Source organism: Salarias fasciatus, chromosome 12, assembly GCF_902148845.1.
Source record: "Salarias fasciatus chromosome 12, fSalaFa1.1, whole genome shotgun sequence".
NCBI lineage: Eukaryota > Metazoa > Chordata > Actinopteri > Blenniiformes > Blenniidae > Salarias > Salarias fasciatus.
In genome coordinates, this window is record NC_043756.1 from 7618188 (window position 1) to 7636164 (window position 17977).

The 17977-nt window shown below is 42.1% G+C and overlaps 2 protein-coding genes across 2 annotated transcripts; both read right to left on the reverse strand.

The window, feature by feature from the left end:
* Positions 1-239: 239 nt before the first annotated feature.
* Positions 240-10420, reverse strand: elmod3 (ELMO/CED-12 domain containing 3). Its single transcript, XM_030105685.1, has 14 exons — positions 10325-10420; positions 8241-8968; positions 7450-7521; positions 7284-7358; positions 7129-7195; positions 6727-6795; positions 6552-6640; positions 5986-6109; positions 5735-5857; positions 5495-5625; positions 4283-4359; positions 4033-4160; positions 3459-3759; positions 240-3355 (listed from the first exon to the last, which is right to left on the reverse strand). Exons 2-13 carry the CDS (start codon positions 8274-8276, stop codon positions 3509-3511), a joined length of 1242 nt encoding a protein of 413 aa, XP_029961545.1. The 5' UTR covers positions 8277-8968; positions 10325-10420; the 3' UTR covers positions 240-3355; positions 3459-3508.
* A 3758-nt stretch (positions 10421-14178) lies between these two features.
* star (steroidogenic acute regulatory protein) lies at positions 14179-16195 on the reverse strand. Its single transcript, XM_030105687.1, has 7 exons — positions 16081-16195; positions 15725-15832; positions 15451-15578; positions 15101-15259; positions 14821-15005; positions 14471-14564; positions 14179-14315 (listed from the first exon to the last, which is right to left on the reverse strand). The coding sequence occupies exons 1-7, from the start codon at positions 16142-16144 to the stop codon at positions 14196-14198; spliced, it is 858 nt and encodes a 285-aa protein (XP_029961547.1). The 5' UTR covers positions 16145-16195; the 3' UTR covers positions 14179-14195.
* Positions 16196-17977: the final 1782 nt, after the last annotated feature.

Genomic DNA, 17977 nt, shown 5'->3' on the forward strand with positions numbered 1-17977 from the left:
GTTCTGGTTTCTCAACTTAGAAGACTCCAAACGATGAACAACGCATAAGAATATGATCTATTACATCTGCTGAAAATATAAAATTTGGTAATATGAGAGGATAAATCAGGCCTTGTTTGGATACTGAATATATACCAAGGTTAAAGCATACACAGTATTATGACTGCTAGTCAAGCCTATATCTTTACAATCATATATTAAACAGGTCGCTTGTGACAGGCGCCGTAAAGACAGGGTCGTTTGAGTGTTTTCCTGACATCAAACACTTAATCACTGCAAAAGTATACTGTACTACCACTGAAGCCACAAGAAAACCCAGCTTATTTCAACATGGTAAACATCAGCCAATTGTAGACCGGTTTGAAAAGGAGGTGTTTTTTTTTGTTTTTTTTTTTCATCTGCAGGTGTGCATCAGAGCGACTGTGGGCCGATATAGTGTCTATAAATGTGTCTTTAAATAGAATACACGTAACATTGACCAGCCTTTGTGTTAGTTTGCTATAACGTAGTGCTTCAGGGGGGGGGTGAATATACATTATACATGTCCAATTGGAATGAGAGAAGGCCTAAGTAGAAGAGAACACAAAGAGAAGAGTCGGACTGAGAGGCCAAACAAGCGTCAGGAGAGAGAAAGAAGAGATTTGTCTCAGGTTTTGAGGTAAGCAATGTGTTTCAGTATAATGCCCTACAGACAATCATACAGTTACAATCATTAATTCTCTATATACAAACTTCCTGATTTACATACACTGTACTGCTCCTCAGTTTAAAATTTAATAAAACTAAGAAATGAGATCACATCAGCGGTGCAACTTCTTTTTCGAACGAGGAAGGGGGAATCTGACTTCTGAATGAGGCGGACGATCGTGAACATTACAATATGGCTATTGAAGATGGCCTGTTTCCTCTTGCATACGTCACACATACTATCAAATATCTACAACAGTGCAAATTTTCCTGACCGATCAAAACACTTGCAAACAATTGGCAAAAACTACACCAGCTCATCTTTGAAGTTTTACATGTTGGGTACAGTCAGAAACTGCGTTGAGTTGACATCGGAATTTTTTTTTTTTTTTCACATGCCCGTGTTTTCGATGATTCAGTCACCAGGCCGGCATGTTTTGGGAGTAACGTCGACTGCGTTATATTAATGGAGGAAGTCTACTGTGGCACGATGGCTCAAATGAAAAATAGAGAAAGAAAAAAAAAAAAAAAAAAAAAAGGAAGACAAACCAGCACTCTACCCCACGTGGCTCCACCGGACGTAGGCACCAAATGTACTATCACCTTCTTAGAAGACAAGTTTGAGCTCAATACCACGTCAAGCCAATCCCGTATCTCTTCGGAAATCATACGCTGTGGCACCTAAATGTGTGTCTACCGGAGGAGGCTCGGTAAAAACATGAAATGTATGTGCTATAGTAGTAACAGTTTGCGCACTCATTGACACTACAGACTGTAACTGAGACGTGACATCAACAAGCTTTACGAAGAAGAGGAGGAGGAGGAGGAGGAGGAGACTATAGGATGCTACAGTACTAGTGCTACCTGAACATGCTACAGATTGAGACTACAGCGATGGGGGACGGTTTCACGCGAGCACAGAGCAGGAACCAGCTTTGCTGAGGAGCTCTACCCATCCCAGGCCACAGAACCACTGGATCCACGTGGTTTTATTTTTCTTTTGTTTAAAGCAACCAATGACGTGTCGTTTTGGGATAAACATCATCCTCGCAACTGCTATGTACCATTTATTTATTTTTTTCTTAAAAAGACAAAAAGTACCGTCTTTGCAGCTTGATGGATCAAGTACTTAGTAAAGCTGGCTTATTGTGTGCAGAGGAAAGCACCCCATCTGTAGTCAGTTCCTGTCATATGAGAAACATACACGCACACGCACGCACGCACGCGCACACACACACACACATTCGCTTGCACAAGTGCACAAACCCTGAAGTTAGGAACGATTTCTATCATCACACAGCACTAGCGCTTTGATTATCATAGAGTAAAGAGCTGGGATTGCATACTGTACCATACATCTCCCACATCCCAGAGGAGAGGCACCCTTCATCAAAATCAGCTCATTTATTTTAAAACACACACACACGCACACACACAAACGCAAGCACGCACCCACAAACCCTTGCTCACACGTACAGGAATTTTTTTTTTTTTTTTTTTTTTTTAAACCGGTTCAAAAACAAACAGAACAAAAACAAAAAAATTTACAATCACATGCTTTTAACGGAATGTAGAGAAAGCTCATTCCAGAATTTCGGCTTCAGCTGAGCACACACGCTCTGCTGCGAAGCATTTCCGTCGCTTTAATCGTGAAAAGACGAGAAGTCAGACTGTTTTAGATGAAACAATGTCAGAACTTTTCTCACGGACAGCCTGAAGATCGAGAACAAACCTCCGAAGTGCTTTGACTTTACTCATATCAGAGGTTATGCTTAAAGGGACAGCTGCCCACCTCAGAAAGGACTAAATAGTATTTTTCTTCTTCTAGTTATTTAAAATATATTCCCACTTTACTTGGGGAGCTCTGGAGCTAGTCTATCAGACCGATGGAACAAACCGCCGCACCTCTGAGGGTCCATTCTGAATTTTGTTAACATAGTTCAATCACATGAGCTCAGAAGGCAGAGAGATCAGACCTTCAAATGAAGCTGCATTTGAAGCCCAATGTGTGGCTTTTTAGAAGAACAATGCCGATTAGCAAATTTCTGCTTCCTGCTCAGAACTGCCTGGATATCCTCCTCCCCCCCTCTGCTGATTGGAAACCTGCTTCTATTTGCTCTCCAGCAGGGCTTCAGTGTGATTCGCTTTTCTTCTCCTCACCATAAAATTAACGGGGCGTTTTAACAGTATGCAGAGGCACCAAAGGCTGCCCTCGGCTGCATTGCATGTGATAAAGCTGTATCTCTGAAGATGCAAAACCTTTTGAAAAGCCACTCTCCGCCCTCTGCAATGCTAACACACACACAGACACACACTCACAAACACACACACACACACTGCCAGAGACGCGCCTTCGCTCCCGGACAGGTCGAATCTAGCAGCTATTGATTCAGCTGCTAAATCCACAGAAAAGTGCAAGTATCCATTTCCTTTTTGTTATTGTGACATCTTGTGTTACTGACTTTACACAATTCACCGGTTAAAAAATAAATAATAAAAAGAAAGAAAGAAAGAAAGAAAGAAAATCAAATCTAACTCTGAAAGATCGACATGCTAAATTTGATCAAAGTGCAGCACCCCAGCCTCAGCGGAAGGAGTGGAAGTGTTTGAATAGGTTCAGATAGCAGGTCCTAAATCTGGTGGGGCTCTTCTTCTAGCTCTGAGTAAGCCGCTCGCGCGCACACACACACACACACACACACACACAAACATACACACACAGAGTAATAAGATACACTCACAGACAGGATTGCTCTCGCACGCGCGCGCACACACACACACACACACACACATACACACACACACTCACACAGAGTCTAGCTTAGATGAGTCTGGCCTCTCCCTCCATGTCTGGCGGTAGATCACACACTCCTGTGAAGTGCATCTCCTTTCCCTTGCTTCCCTGCCCCGTCCCGGCTCGGGCCGCTCGCTCCCCCAGGCTGGGAGAGGGCTGCTGGCCCTGGGGGTCTGGCGACGTCCCACGGGGGATTCCACCTGCCCGCCTCTCTTTCAGGAAGACCTCTAGTCGGCGCAGCATCTGCTTGGGGTTCTTTTTGGCAAACAGCTCCACTTCTGAGGGGCGGAAAACACAAAAAGCGTGGGGCTCACACCGGGACGACAATCTGGAATCAAACCGTGCTTCTGCACTGTGAATGTTCAGTTTTACACTGGAAAAAAAACGGACTCGCTTACATCTCATTTGTTTCATGCAGAAGTGACGGGTGATTCTAGGCAATTTTTTTTTTGTGCTATTAGGGAAAACACTACAAAACGGTATTTCTACTTATTATAAGCTTAAAGTGAAACAGGACTTAAGAGGCTTTAATAACGGCGAGATTTCTCCACCTTTTAGTACAAAACCAGAGTCAGCGATGGTCTTCTGCTGGGTCTTCCACAGTTGGTACAGGTGCAGGTAAGTGGCAACGTAGAACTCATTAAGCACACCGACCACTTGCTGACGACGATTGCACTCCCTGGCACAGACAAAGGCAGAGAGGGCTGCGTTATGAGGAGAGACTGTCATGACAGAGAGACGCAATCTGCACGCACTCTCCGGACGATGCGGTGAAGTGTAAACTGAGGAAGAGGGGCTCACTTGGACAAGGCCTCCTCTCTGAGTACTTGGAGAGCGATGCGGGTCATGTTGATTGACATCACACTGAATGGAAAGTTCTGGGGGAAAAAAAAAAGAAGCCAGAAAAGGTCTGCAGTAAGATCAAAACTGGTCAACACACAGTCGACATTGAGAGAGGTGCGACTCCACTTCAAAGCCACACATGTTGGTGATGAGCTTCACACACTGACCCATATTAAGCAGCTGCGATGCAAATAAAACAAGACTCGAGCAAACAAAGCCTTAAATTCTGAGCTCACGGAAACAACAGCGCATCGGGCTTGTGTGTATTCCAGAGGTGAACTAAACGTGTTGGCATGACTGACGACACGTGCACGAGGCATATCTGAATGAGGGATTTGCTTATGACTACTTGCAGCCGCGAAGAACGCTTTCCTGGAAAACCGAGTGCCTCCAAGCACAAAAAGAAGTTTTAATAAGTGCAGCTGAGGAAATGTCGTGCAACGCATCAACAGCAGGTCTGCATAAAAATAAAAACCCATGCTTTAAATCACCTTGTGCATGATAAATTAATTTACTGGCTTTAGCATTTCCCAGTATTTTGAACGCTCTTGTATAAATTACAGTAAATATTCAAAAATTTAATGTACTAAATCAATATAGTGTGTTACTTTTCCAGTTTTCAGAAACAAGCCTCAACACACCACTTTGGCAGACATACCTTCACGTGTGTTTGTTCATAATGTTTTTTGTTTTTTGTTTTTTTTTTTAACCAAGCAACCATGAATTAATCCCACCATAAATATAAATCATTTGTAAAAATGTCATGTGCACCACTTGGGGGCAGAAACTCTCATTCCACTTCTAAGTCCTTGAAATGAACTCCGGTCCTTTTAAAATGCATTATTAATGCAGCACTGAACATTTTAATGGATCAAACAATAGATGCGACCGAAACCAGAATCGCCTCCTCCTTGCAGGCAATCATTCCTGGTGTGTGCAAAAAGACAATTCCGGCTACGTTAACAATAACAAACATTTTATAAGCCGCCATGAGCTCTCAGCTGGTAATAACACCATAAGTGCATTTGCGGGGATACACAGCATCATTGTGAAGATTCTGCCATGTTGTATATATATCCTGAACCGAACGGCCATTAAACTAATAGAAACATAGAGTTATACAATGTGCAATCAGTTTTTTTTTTTTTTTTTTTTTTATAAAGGTGATACCTGCGTAGGGTGTTGTGATAGCTTGTAAATGTCTCTAGCCAGCGGTAGAGTTTCTGGGTCCATCACAAAGTACAGAGTATGCATCAGTCCCAGGAAACCTGTCCCGCGTAGGTCAGTGGCTGGATCTGTGCCTGCAGGGCAGAAAACCAACACGGAGAAAGATTAACAGAACGGCTCTCTTTTTAAAGAGATGTACTGGCATCATTTAAAGAGCAGGACTTCATTGGGTCGGCGTCTCACCCTGAAAGCCAATGTTTTCCCAGTGTGAACCGTAGCGGGGGCAGTCCAGTCTGCTGCCGATCAGCCTCTTATAAATGGTCTGGAGGACACGCATGTGGACGGGTTGGCTGTTGTCCACATGGCCTATAAGAAACACATACAGATGGAAATATGCTAAAGGGGAAAAAAACACTGTGGCATCTTACAAGCAGTCATGAGTTTTACACCCGGCAGGACGGACACACAAACCGGCCGACGAGCCGCACACTCACACTGTGCGATGGCGAACACCAGATCCCTCTCCTCCAGGAGCTCCCTGTGCAGCCGCGGAGGGCCAAAGAGAAAGTGTGTGATCGCAGCCAGTCCAGTCCTGCGGATGGTTGGCTGGATGTTCTTCTACAAAAAAAATAAATAAATAAAACTTTACATTTACAGCTAAACTGCCATTACAGTCTGTGTTTTTAATATCTTATCCACAGTAACATTCATTATCTAAAGTGTTCTTTTTTCAGTTTTCTGCTCTATTTTTGTTGTCTACCTCAGTATTTATCAATAACTCACTTGCTTGCCGTTATTCTGATTGCAGTTTAACTTCTGCTTCTCTGTCATAGGACTCGGTTTGTTTTTATGGCACAATAAAAAGGTAAATGTGTGATTTCAGTTCATTATTGAGGTGTATGTGCAGCTTCCCAGCTACTGGACATCACTGCACAATGACTTTTTCCTCTTTTTCACTCTTGAGCTTCTGGTTTCAATGAGATCTTCCTCATTTTAAAAGTCCATTGTTTTAAAATGTTTGATGCTTTAATTTGTGGTTTCTCTATGTTGCAGTGTGTACCAGCAAGTCCCCGAGGTCTGTGGTCTGAAAGTACTGCAGGGCCTCATTGAAGGGGATGAGAGGGGTGGGGTTTGAGTCTTCAGTCAGAACTGCGAAGACATGGCATCATCTTGTAGACAAAGTCACAGCTGAATCGTGAAGACACAGACAGGTAGAATATAAAGCTGAATCTGACCTGGTTGAATGTTCTCCAAAGCGTCCCACTCCTGCCTGGCCCTTTCCAACTCAGCATTTTCAGTCTCCTCTGCGAAGAGAATGACAGACACGAGATAAGGAAAGTAATTCACTAAAATGTTCACACGCAAACTTTAATGTAGCACTCAAACGGGATGAGCGCATACTCCGCCAATGAGCTATGTTGAAATTGTGACATCCATCTCATTCATTCTCAGTCATAAATCCCTCCTGTCTGATTGATCCTCCAGAGTGCCTCTAAGAGCCCGAGCCTCCTCCAAGGAGGCAACCTTTACTCCTGAGTGAGCTTTTACCTGCAACTGCTGCTTTGTATCCAGGATACACACCCAAACTCCTGTGGTAAGAGGATGTGAAGCTGAAAATGAGAAGCCGTGTGCGTTACCTGCAGGTTTTGGCTGGTCCTCAGCTGCCAGTGTCTGTAGGAGACCGTTCTGCTTCAGCGCTGAAATCTGGACCAGAAACAAACAATAAATCACAACACCATCAAGGAGAGTTCTCAATGTTCCAAGAGAGATATTAAGAAAATTATTCAATTACCGGCAATGATCTGAGAGGTGCACTTCCATTGGTGTGGTCTTTGACACTATGACCTATAACTACTCCATTCATGACCTGCACAGAAAAAATAAACAAACAAGCAATTTGTGAATAACAAATTGTCCGTAGAATTAATCTGTGCAAATTGATTTGAGGCTGCACTCACAGGTTTATGGTTGGAGTGTCCATTGGTGATCTCCTCAAACGGTTTACATTCACAGGACAAACCATTCAGACCCTAACAAGAGGGAGGCGACACATGACAGATGCTTAAGACATCTATACAATGTAGAAAACATGCAGCTATCAGTCTTTTCTACTCTAATATAGTTGTATGTCTAAAAAAGCTCCATTAAATCTCAGAGCTATCTTAGAAGTTGGATAGTTCTAAACACTTCTTTGTATGTTAAGATATTTTTTGTGTTGGCAGACACGCAAAATGAAAATATGAAAAAAAAAAAAAATTAAAAATGCACTTCCTTTGAGGAAAAATGTCCTTGTCTGGTTGTTCTCTGAGTAGAGGGGAACATGCTTGCTGTTTACAAATGGAGCACTAAACAAGGATAAACGCCAGGGAGCAAGAGTTAATGTTATGGCTAGAAAATCAAGCCGAGGATAAGGGAATCACCCTGTCAGCTGCCACCACAGCATCATGCCAGAGCAAGCCAAATCAGAGATTAGAGCTAAAGACGAGAAGGAACCGCCGACCTTAGACCTGAAGGTAAACACGTGTGACCAAACTGCTTAAACAAATGAGCTCTTAATTGCTCAGCAAAACATAGTGTGGACAAGGAATGTTTACATTAGCCCGGTGAACGTGACGAGACCGAGATGATAACGACGGTCAAGTGGCACGCTTGACTATTACCGACTAATGAAGTGTTGCGGTTTCAAAGTGGGGAAACGGTGAATCTAAAACTCTGGCATGAAATGAAACGAAGGCTGTATCAATGTTACCTCAATGCGGGTTGTGACATCAATGTCTTCCTCCATTGCATGTGAGCGTGTCGGTTAATGAGCGCGATCCTGATGCCGGCCTCTAAAGGCTTCTGAAGTGAGGAGCAGGGATGGGCCGAAGAGCTGATGCAAGGACCGCCATGGTTTCTGTAGTGACTGAAAGTATCTATAGTTGACTCATTTTCTCCTTGTATGCCGATATCTTGACGTCCACAGTTACCAGCCGCTGGAAAAAACCGCTGCAGAGCACATGGTACTGGTTACCAGCCAAGGATGATAGTGTGGTTTATTTCAATGGCAGTCTGGTTTTATCGTGGGGTAACGTGCAGGTATCAGTCCAAAAGTGCTGACTGGAGTAAAGGGTTATCCATCAATATACACATTTCCTGGAAACCTGCCTCCTTCCTCTCCTCCAAAGATCTGCCCCACTCCTCAACCCCACCACAGGTACACAGAAGCTGGACAATGACATTGCTCTTCGGGGCTGGGTTCTCCTTGTCCAAGAAACTTCATTACTTTGGCACTCAGGAATAGTCTATTGTGCATCTATGGGTACAGTTTCCTTTTATTGTACTTGCACCAAAGCTGTGTTGAATCCTCCACCTTCCAAAAAACAGATGCTCAGGTAGAAAAAGTAAAAACTGCAGGAGTTTATAGGGACATGGGTCAGGGAGAGAGCTGTCATATAGCCAAAGTCCTCAGGAGGGATGGTCACAAGCACACAGGCCCTGAAAGGCAGACCAAAAAGAATGATTCAACAAAACAAAGTTAATAAATGCCGCATGAAATCAACACACAAATCAATCATTACCTACTGTATACACAGTGATGCTAAAAAAGAAAAAAGGTCAAGCAAAACTGATGTTTCACCATCTAAAAACTGAATTTAAAGGAAACTTTTATCCCAATCAACAGCAGTTTAAAAATAAGAGATAGACTTTGTAGTTTGTATGTTAATCTTAAAGATCACTAGAGCAGATGTTTGATATGCATTTTTCCTGTGTGGTTTCTTTCATAATGTTTTGATATAGGTATAATTTTCAAATATATTCCTTGTGCTGCATTTATTGCAGAATTTTTCTGGTCTGGTGAATTGCCGGATATTATACTGAAACACTTAAGAAAACTGCAGCAACAATAATGTGTTTTCTTCCAGAGTGAAAACTAAAAAATAGCTTAAAACTATGGTACATATAGATTGCATCACTATGCATGACTGACACTTTGCATATATGAACATTTCTTTCATTTCAATCATCTTCTTTCCGTTTTTAACATGCAAAACATCTTGAAGCCATTATGGCAAATTAAAACTAGTTATAAATGATTATTGGAAAACAAATGTTTAATCTTTTCTGTTAAAGGATTAAAAGCCTGCATGGGGATGCCTACTGGAAAGAGCAACCCATATTCAGACATGCATCATGTACTTACCACACTTTCAGAGTATTTTCAGTATGAAATGTTGCAGTTTGCACTCGAGCAGAATGCTCTGCACACTCCTGACACTCTTTAAATCGCGCAAAGTTAAACCTGCAGCCGAGCACTGCAGACCGCGGCCGCTGAGTCCTGCGAAATGTTGATAAAACTACACAAAAACCCTCTTTTTCTCAGATGACAGCCGTCGACAGTAACACATCGTCGCGTTGACAGCTCCAGCAGCAGCTACCATTATCTGTAACGGGCGACGGGTTAGCAAATATGTCAGCTAGCAACCCCGCAGGCACAAAGACGCAGCTCCAGCTACAACGGAAAACACGCAACCGCTGCACGCATTCAACGCCGCTCAAGCCAAATCTGCGACAAACCCCCAAACTAGTTATGTCACGAAATCCGACCGTGATTAAAAGTAGCGGCGACCCGGCAGACGCTCGCTGACAGAAGAAAAGCCAGCTGCCAGGCTAACTAACGGGGCTAGCTGTAGCTCTATTGGACTGTAACGGGGATGGAGTCTCTCCTCAAATCCGACGGCAACGCGGCAATAAAGCAGCTTTTCACTCTGCCGCCTGTTAAACACGCTGGAAACATTGCGCACTGTGGCCTGTCGCGCAGTTTTAACGTGAAATAAAGGGTTTTAAAAGTACCTCAGTTTCTGATTGTTTCTCCCTCCAATCTCAGCTTCCCTTCCCCCGTCCAGTGGCCACGGTAAATTCCGAGTGCATCATGGGAAATGTAGTTTCCCGTCCGACATCAGCTTCATTACGTCATTGCTTTCTCTCGCTCAGGTTATGGAGCCTTACTGCGACCTCCTTTTTTTCCCATCGACACTCCATGCTCCAAATAGAGCCGCTGTTCTCCTGCTTTTACCTGAATTGCATTATGAGTGATAATGTGACAGATAATAATAGCATCTTTTGATCTAACCTCTTCAGGACACGTGCCAATTATGAAGCATGGGGCCCTGATAACACACATGATCCATATTCATCCCCATTCATGCAGATGTTTTGCATCACTTTGGTGCGATTTATGGTTTTGTGTTTATTTATTTAGTCCAATTTTATTAGTTTGTGTCTGACGTTGGTTATCTCTGTGTGTTATTTTTTTCTTTGTGTGGCAGAGAAAGATCAAATGACCTCGGGCCTCAAGGTAAACATGTTACTGCTTAAAGAAATTAGTTTTCTTTCCTCAAAATCAAACGATAGCATGGGGACTGCAACCTCCTTACTGAATCCATACCTTGTTTTGGTACTATAATATTTTCCAAAGACAGTGACATATCCCAGGATTATGAACACAGCAGCGATGGATATAGACATATTTCATGTTTAATATTCATCTCATCAAGGCTCAGAGAGAAATTATAATTAGCTGTTTTGTGTCTCTCAGTGTCTACATTGCAAATGTTTTACATCATTTTGCAACAAACTGGGGTCATTTTGTGTCATTTTAATTTATTTTTTGTCATTTTGTGTCTCACCTTGGTCACCTCTGTGTGGTCAAAATATGGTTGCTTTGTGTATCGCTTTTTTCTTTCGTAGCTCAATTTTAAATAAATGGATTTTTGTTTTTTCAGTGATTTTTCACAAATCAGTTTGTTCATGTCTGTCTGGGGCAAATTGCGTTTGTGGCCAGTTTGAATGTTATCACTGACACTTTTGTCACATTCCTGTCAATTTACAATTCTTTTTGGTTGTTTTTTACTTTTTTTTAAAGCAATTCTATATGCCTTTTGATCATCATCCTTATCTTCTTTTGCTAAAGTTTCCCTTTTTTTCCATCCCAATGTTGCAACGTTTTCACTTTGCAGTTTACATGTTTGTTTGATTCAATTTTGTTTATTTCTTGTCCTTTTGAATGCAACTGATGTCCACTGCTGTCCCTGTGTGTCACTTTGTCACTCTTGTGATGGTTTCAGATCTACATGTTCTCACCCTGTCTTTCTCTGTGGTTATTTTGAATTTTGTCATGACTTTTCAGTCATATTTGTGTTTCCCTTTGCATTGCTTTGCTGCAAGTTGGCTTCTTTGGCTGTTTTAAATCTCAAATTTACATCTCTTTTGCATCACTCCAAACACCTTCACAGGGTCACAGGGTTTCCCGACTATGAGTGAAGGCAGGATAAAAATTCACAAGTCAATCACTGATGCTCTCATTCACACTCACCCCAAACCAGGCCCCTAAACCTGGTTCAGTTAGAGATTGTCTTGTTGTGCAGCATGCACGCTAACCACTACACCACCAGCCCTTTCTATTACATTCATAAGCAGAGCTAAAGCCTGGGCCTTCAGTCCTGACTTTTTTCCAGCCCTTTTAGAGATTTGTCCTCACCTCTTGAGGGTGTTTGGTGTTGTCTTTTAATTTCAAGAATGTGGATGTGTCTACATTTCTTGTCTGATAAAAAAAAAAAGCTTTTTGTTTGCAACTGAACTCTAGTCAAGGATGCAGAGATGGATATTGAGTGAATGAAAACAAATACGTACAAGAAAGCAAATTAATCAAGGCTCTCATCATTGCCAAGGATTCATTGCCACGTTGCTTGTTTTGTCTTCCCAGTCTTATTACACAACTTAATGTGATTTTCTCTTTCCTGCCCCATGGATTTCTCCTCTCCTCTCATTACATGAATAGTGGAATAAGATCTCCGAATGCAGACAGACTAAGTCACATCTGCTTATGTTCAGATTTTTCGGGTTATTGAGCAGATGTCAGTTATTACTTCCTGATATATTCTTGCGGGGATAAAAAAGCGCTTGCTTTGCATTACGCAAGCACGACTTCAAGCTAATCTACTTGAACGTGAATGTCTTTTGAAGCACAAAGGAGTCAGGATCATCAGAACTGTGCATTTTGTATCAGGGATGATTCCTACCTCAGTGGTCAGCTCACTTTAAAATTGACTTCCCCACTTCAGGTCTTCCTAATCAGACATTGTTGCATATTATTGAAGCAGTGCCAGTGAATATCTTGTCTCTGTCTTGATTATGTAAGACAGCCAGTGACACCTTTATTCATCGACTTAATTAATCCTGCACAGGCCCTGCAGTCTGCATTGATTCCACGGAAATGAGCTGTTACAAAACATTTTTGGATCCGGCAAAACTACACGAAATGGGAGAAATGTTACACAACTGGCAATAATAGAGGACAGATTTCCTGTTTGGGATGAAATCCACTGTTACTTGATCTTAGGGAATGTGCTGCTGGCTCACGCCGAGCTACTATAGCTGCTGAACTTCTCACACATCTCAACGGCCAAACACCTGCTCACTCTGGCAAAATGTCAGTGTGAAAAAACCCATCACCCATCAGATCGAGAAAATACTTTCTGTCAACCACAATTGTCTTCTTTTTATTTAATTTTAGAGGACCATAAAATTCTGATGTCAGTTTATATTTAGGAACAAACATCTTCAATTTGTCTTTCGCTTGTGGATCATTTCTTCGGCACAAGTGAATAAATCTCATTTTTGAAACAAAGCAAGTGTGATGGATTCGCAAATGTGTTGTTTTTGTAATCATGGTAACAACCAGTGAAATGAATATGACAAAAATGTGATTTTATTTTATTTCTTGGGCATCAGCAAAAAAGCAAAACAAGAAATCTCCCAACTGATAATCAACATGAATCGAGGCACAGTGGCTGTAATGTCATGCATTTATGTGATATCAATAAATAATACATTGAAATAAAAGTGCAATTTCACAGCGGGGGACGACGACGACGACGACACAAAAGCATTTACAACAGAACATTATGAGTAAATGCATTTTGTTTTCTGACCAGGTTGAGCACAGGGTTCAACAATGCGTTGGTCAACTACATGAACTGCAGTCTTCAATTGCACCAGCAGGAGGCATCAGGGAGGCAAGAACTTCAATATATACAGCATTTGAAAAGGTTTGCTTTTGTTAAATTGTACAATTCTGATGGGACCGTTTAAGAATTACAGCTTTCAACTGTGTCTATCCATCACAATTCAGCAAGACTACCTTCATCTTTATCATAATGTTGTTGAACTCAGTATGAAGAAAGTGGAGGAGAAAAATGCACAAACTGACTGCTGAAGGCAGCAAGGACAGAAAAAAAATGAATTCAACTTTGCCTGAATAACAAGTCCATGAAGAGTTAGACTCAAACACTGATAAGAGATTTTACAAAATCAGGAAAATTCTGGACAAGTCATTTCAAAACTTGATGAGAAAAGTTTATTTATTGTCCAATAATGTAGGTCTCAGAACCTAATGAGCGCACAAAATATCTAATTCTGGCCACGTTTGGAAAAAAATATAATTTACAAGACTTTTGCAGAGATGTTACACCTCATGGTAGAATTTCTATTTTTGGGAGCTACGACTGAGACCTGAAACCTGATCTGAATTTCTGAATACACTCAGAATAACAGTATGTTTTTTAGCAGTTGGAAGCAGATTTACTTGATTTGTTTAATGAGCAGCCGTTGTTCTTCTGCCGCTCTTGAGTGCACTGGGCCAAGGCTCAGGAGACATCTTGTGTCAGCAGGCATGAGGCATCCCCATAGAAACATTATCAGACATCCTCTGCCTGAGGTGGTTGGCAAAGTCCACCTGCGTCTGAGAGAGCACTTTGTTTATGATCGTCTTGGGGATCCAGCCCTGATGAGACAACAAACACAGTTTTCTTAATTCCATTTTTAGGTGTAGTTCTCAAATACATTTCACAAAAACATCAATTTGAAATAGTTTTACAATCAATACAGTCACGACAGTTAAATATCACTTATAGATATAAATTATATACACAAATTTACCTTTAGATCTATACTTAGTAACCAGGTAAATTTGGTCTTATTTGGATCATCAGCACAATGCTTCATTACTATACAGGTGGGCCCATTCTCCGCTCTGAAAAAAGAGAGAATTAAACATCATGAGACTACAAATAGCCATTTATGCACTGCACACAAATGGTTTGCCTAATAGTGATATTTGAAATAGCAAAAGACAAAAGTTTCATCACAAAAGTTTCATGAGTTTACTTTTGGTGTATGAACAAAGAAACTATTGAGGACCTGGTAATTTGCTTTGGAACAGTTTCGAACATGTGCAGCTCTAAATGTCTCCATAAACACATGCTTGCACATGTCACAGACTGATTTACCTGACAACGCCCTTCTGCTCGGGCATTTTCGGGTGCTGAGTCGACATCCCAGCCAGGAAGCAGGTGGAGCCTCGGCGTTTGGCACAGCGGACGCTGACAAAGTCCCTCGGTCCCACCAGATTCCCTGGCGTTTCCGCAGATACTTCGTGGGTGACCATCGTGTCTTTGCCTATCTTTTGAAGAATCTGGTGCATCATAGAGAAACATCTTTAATGATGAAGAAATCTTTTAATTTGTCTGTGCAGATTAGGGATTTTAAGGAATATTTTGGAAGATTTACTTTAACTTCTTTCACATTTGGATTCCACTCCCCCATTTGCTCCATATTTCCCACGAGCTCTTGATACAGATTGTCAGGCGGCTGCTCCAACACCACTTCCAGCTTGAAGACTTTCCCAACATCCGGCAGCACCTTACTCAGGACTTTGTCTCCATTGGGCTGCAAATTGGTTGGAACAGGAACTAATCAAAAAGGACAACATCTGAGGCTACAAACAGCTATCCAGCACTCCCGCAGGAGCCTTGAATCATGAGACGCCCTTCTGCAATCATCCCTGCTCCAGCACCTGCACTCATGACTCAATACCTCTGAGAACAATCACTCTGCTCCGTCTTCCGGTCTGTACTCACAGCTACAGTTTCGAGGGTCCAGCCTTCCTGCTCGCTGAGGATGCCGATGGCTTTCTGCAGCGCGCTCTCGCCCTGCTTCACATAGGACATCTCCTCCTCGCTGTGCACCTCCTCTTCGATCCGAGAGCCTGAAAAGAGAAGAGCAAGTAACCAGATCGTGTGAACATCCCACAGTCGTTGTTGCTGCATTTCATCACGCGGTTTATTACGTCCGTCGCTTACATCCTGAGCATCTGTGTGGAATTAAACCGATTCAGTAATGACAACAACTCACTGAGAAGGGAGCTGCGTCGGCGGACTTGGCTGATCCAGTTGCTGGGCCCCGGACCAGATAGTCTGCTCAGCTCGTGATGAATGGCAACCATGGCATTCCTCCTCAAACCTGCAAAACACGGACAGACGGGACTCATTCATCACGTTTCTCACGCAGCATTTGGAACAATAGGAGAACACTGAAGAAACACAACAAAACAAAACAAATTCTTCTATTTTATGTCATTTAGATGCTCTGATCCTGGACATTTGCAGACCTGGAAATGAAAATAGAGCATTTTAAACGAAAGTATATCTGAGACAAAAACATAGGTTAATAATGAAATACTGCTGAAAACTGGGGTCTTCCTCACTCACCTGTCATGTTCCTCATATGCCGATAGGAGATGCCAGCACACAATTTAAAAGTTGCAGGCAGCATTTTTTTTATCTTCTAGAAGTTTAAGGAGCTTAACGGTAAAGTTCAACTCAGTCTCGGAGATTGAGATTCTGCTTGTGGTGCAGATATTCTGGAGAGCGAAGAAGTGGCCGAGTGAGAGAGCTGCGGAGATTATTCTGCAGACGTTCAGCGCCGTCCGTATATATAAGAGCACTTCCCACAAGGCCACTGTGCTATCATCGCACAGATAAACACACACATCACCTCACTCTTCCAATGGCCATGTCGCCAAGGTCGCCTGGCGGACATGATGAGCATGTTTCAGCATGACTCACAAACACTGTGGAAGATAACGTCCAGCGCTGAGGAGCACACACACACACACACACACACACACACACACACACACACACACAAACAAACATTCCCATACCAGTGAGCATCATGGGGAGAAGCAGTCTCTCTCCAGGTCAATGGGAGAGACCCTGAGTGACTCATCCACTCCACGATGAGATTTTAACGGCAACAATTTTCCATCGACTTTGGCCTGTTTGTTCCCATTTCTGATTTCTTTCTCAGAATTAGTTCAACACATTTCTTGTAGCATTTAATCGAAGTAGAAACAAGTCATTAACCTACTGTTCTGCTTTGAGATCTGATGGAACCGAACTCTCAGAGAGCTCAAGAAACATTTTTCAATACACTTTAGTAACATGAAAACTGCTTTTGAATGAGATTTTCTGCTTGGTTTCAACAATCTCAGAACGAGTAAAGCTGATATACAGAAACAGAAGGGCCATTCCAGAGAAGTATGCTGCATAATCTGTGAACTAATACTGTAAATAGAAAGAATAATGACTCTTTCACACACAATTTCAATTAGCATAATGCTACATCTTTAATATGTGTGACGATTTAACAAGGTGAGATCAGAATAAAAGTCAAACAAAACCATTCAGTGTGAAAAATTGGTAGATTATCTTCAACATACAAAAAGCACACTTTGAAGGGAAAAGCCAAAATTGCAATTTCAAATTACAGCACATGCACGGCAGTGTGCAGCTTGTGCTTGTATTGTGGTTGTTTTCACAATAAAAAAAAAATTGAATACAAGCTGCATCATTGCATCAATAATTTTCTATATATTTTTTGGTAAGTAGCCTAAGATATATGACCCTATATGAGGTTAAACAGGAAACAGTTTTTCCATCGTTAAAACTTGTCAAACATCACAAACCAACATGCAGACAGCCGAACTCCATCTTCTGCATTCTGCCTCTCCGTCAGTGAGTTTGAATCACGCTCTGTTCCAGGAAGTTTGGCTGATCGTCAAATGGCACGCCACCATCTGCTAATAACATGTTTTGTTAAGTTGCTCACATGTTTTGGGAACCTTGCTTACTTCATCCAAGAGAAGTCTGAGTTATCTAGAATTAATATTGCTTCAGTGGGCTCTGCATTTCTAACACACACACGCACACACACACAGACACACACAGGGTCCACAGTTCGTATGATCGCAGTGAGGCAGACCTGTCAGGAGATCAGGAGGCCATCTGATTATTAAATGCGAATGAGCTCAGAGAAAATTAACAGGTTCATAAATCCCAAAGAAAGACTGAAGTCGCCTTAACCTGAGACCTCGTGTCCCTCTGGTGAGATGACTGGACCCATTCATCACACCCACCGGCCTTCTACAAGGTGAACTCAGTCATTTAACATGAGAACACACAGGCCTCGTACTATTTGACCTATTGCAGGTCCACATCGGAAAGATCTGGACCTTTCTCTCTCTCTCTCTCTCTCTCTCTCTCTTGCTTGTATTTTTTTTATTTATTTTTTTTTTAGATAAAGAATCATGAGTCAGAGTGCTTC

Excerpts from the sequence above, each read along its gene's own strand:
- elmod3 (XM_030105685.1), bottom strand. The coding sequence starts at position 8,276 with ATGGAGGAAGACATTGATGTCACAACCCGCATTGAG. Across the intron at positions 7,196-7,283 it reads CACCTCTCAGATCATTGCCG|ATTTCAGCGCTGAAGCAGAA; the intron begins GTAATTGAATAA and ends TTTCTGGTCCAG. Across the intron at positions 6,641-6,726 it reads TTTGGAGAACATTCAACCAG|TTCTGACTGAAGACTCAAAC; the intron begins GTCAGATTCAGC and ends ATGTCTTCGCAG.
- star (XM_030105687.1), bottom strand. The coding sequence starts at position 16,144 with ATGCTGCCTGCAACTTTTAAATTGTGTGCTGGCATCTCCTATCGGCAT. Across the intron at positions 15,579-15,724 it reads CCGACGCAGCTCCCTTCTCA|GCTCTCGGATCGAAGAGGAG; the intron begins GTGAGTTGTTGT and ends TTCTCTTTTCAG. Across the intron at positions 15,006-15,100 it reads CAAATGTGAAAGAAGTTAAA|ATTCTTCAAAAGATAGGCAA; the intron begins GTAAATCTTCCA and ends ATGATGCACCAG.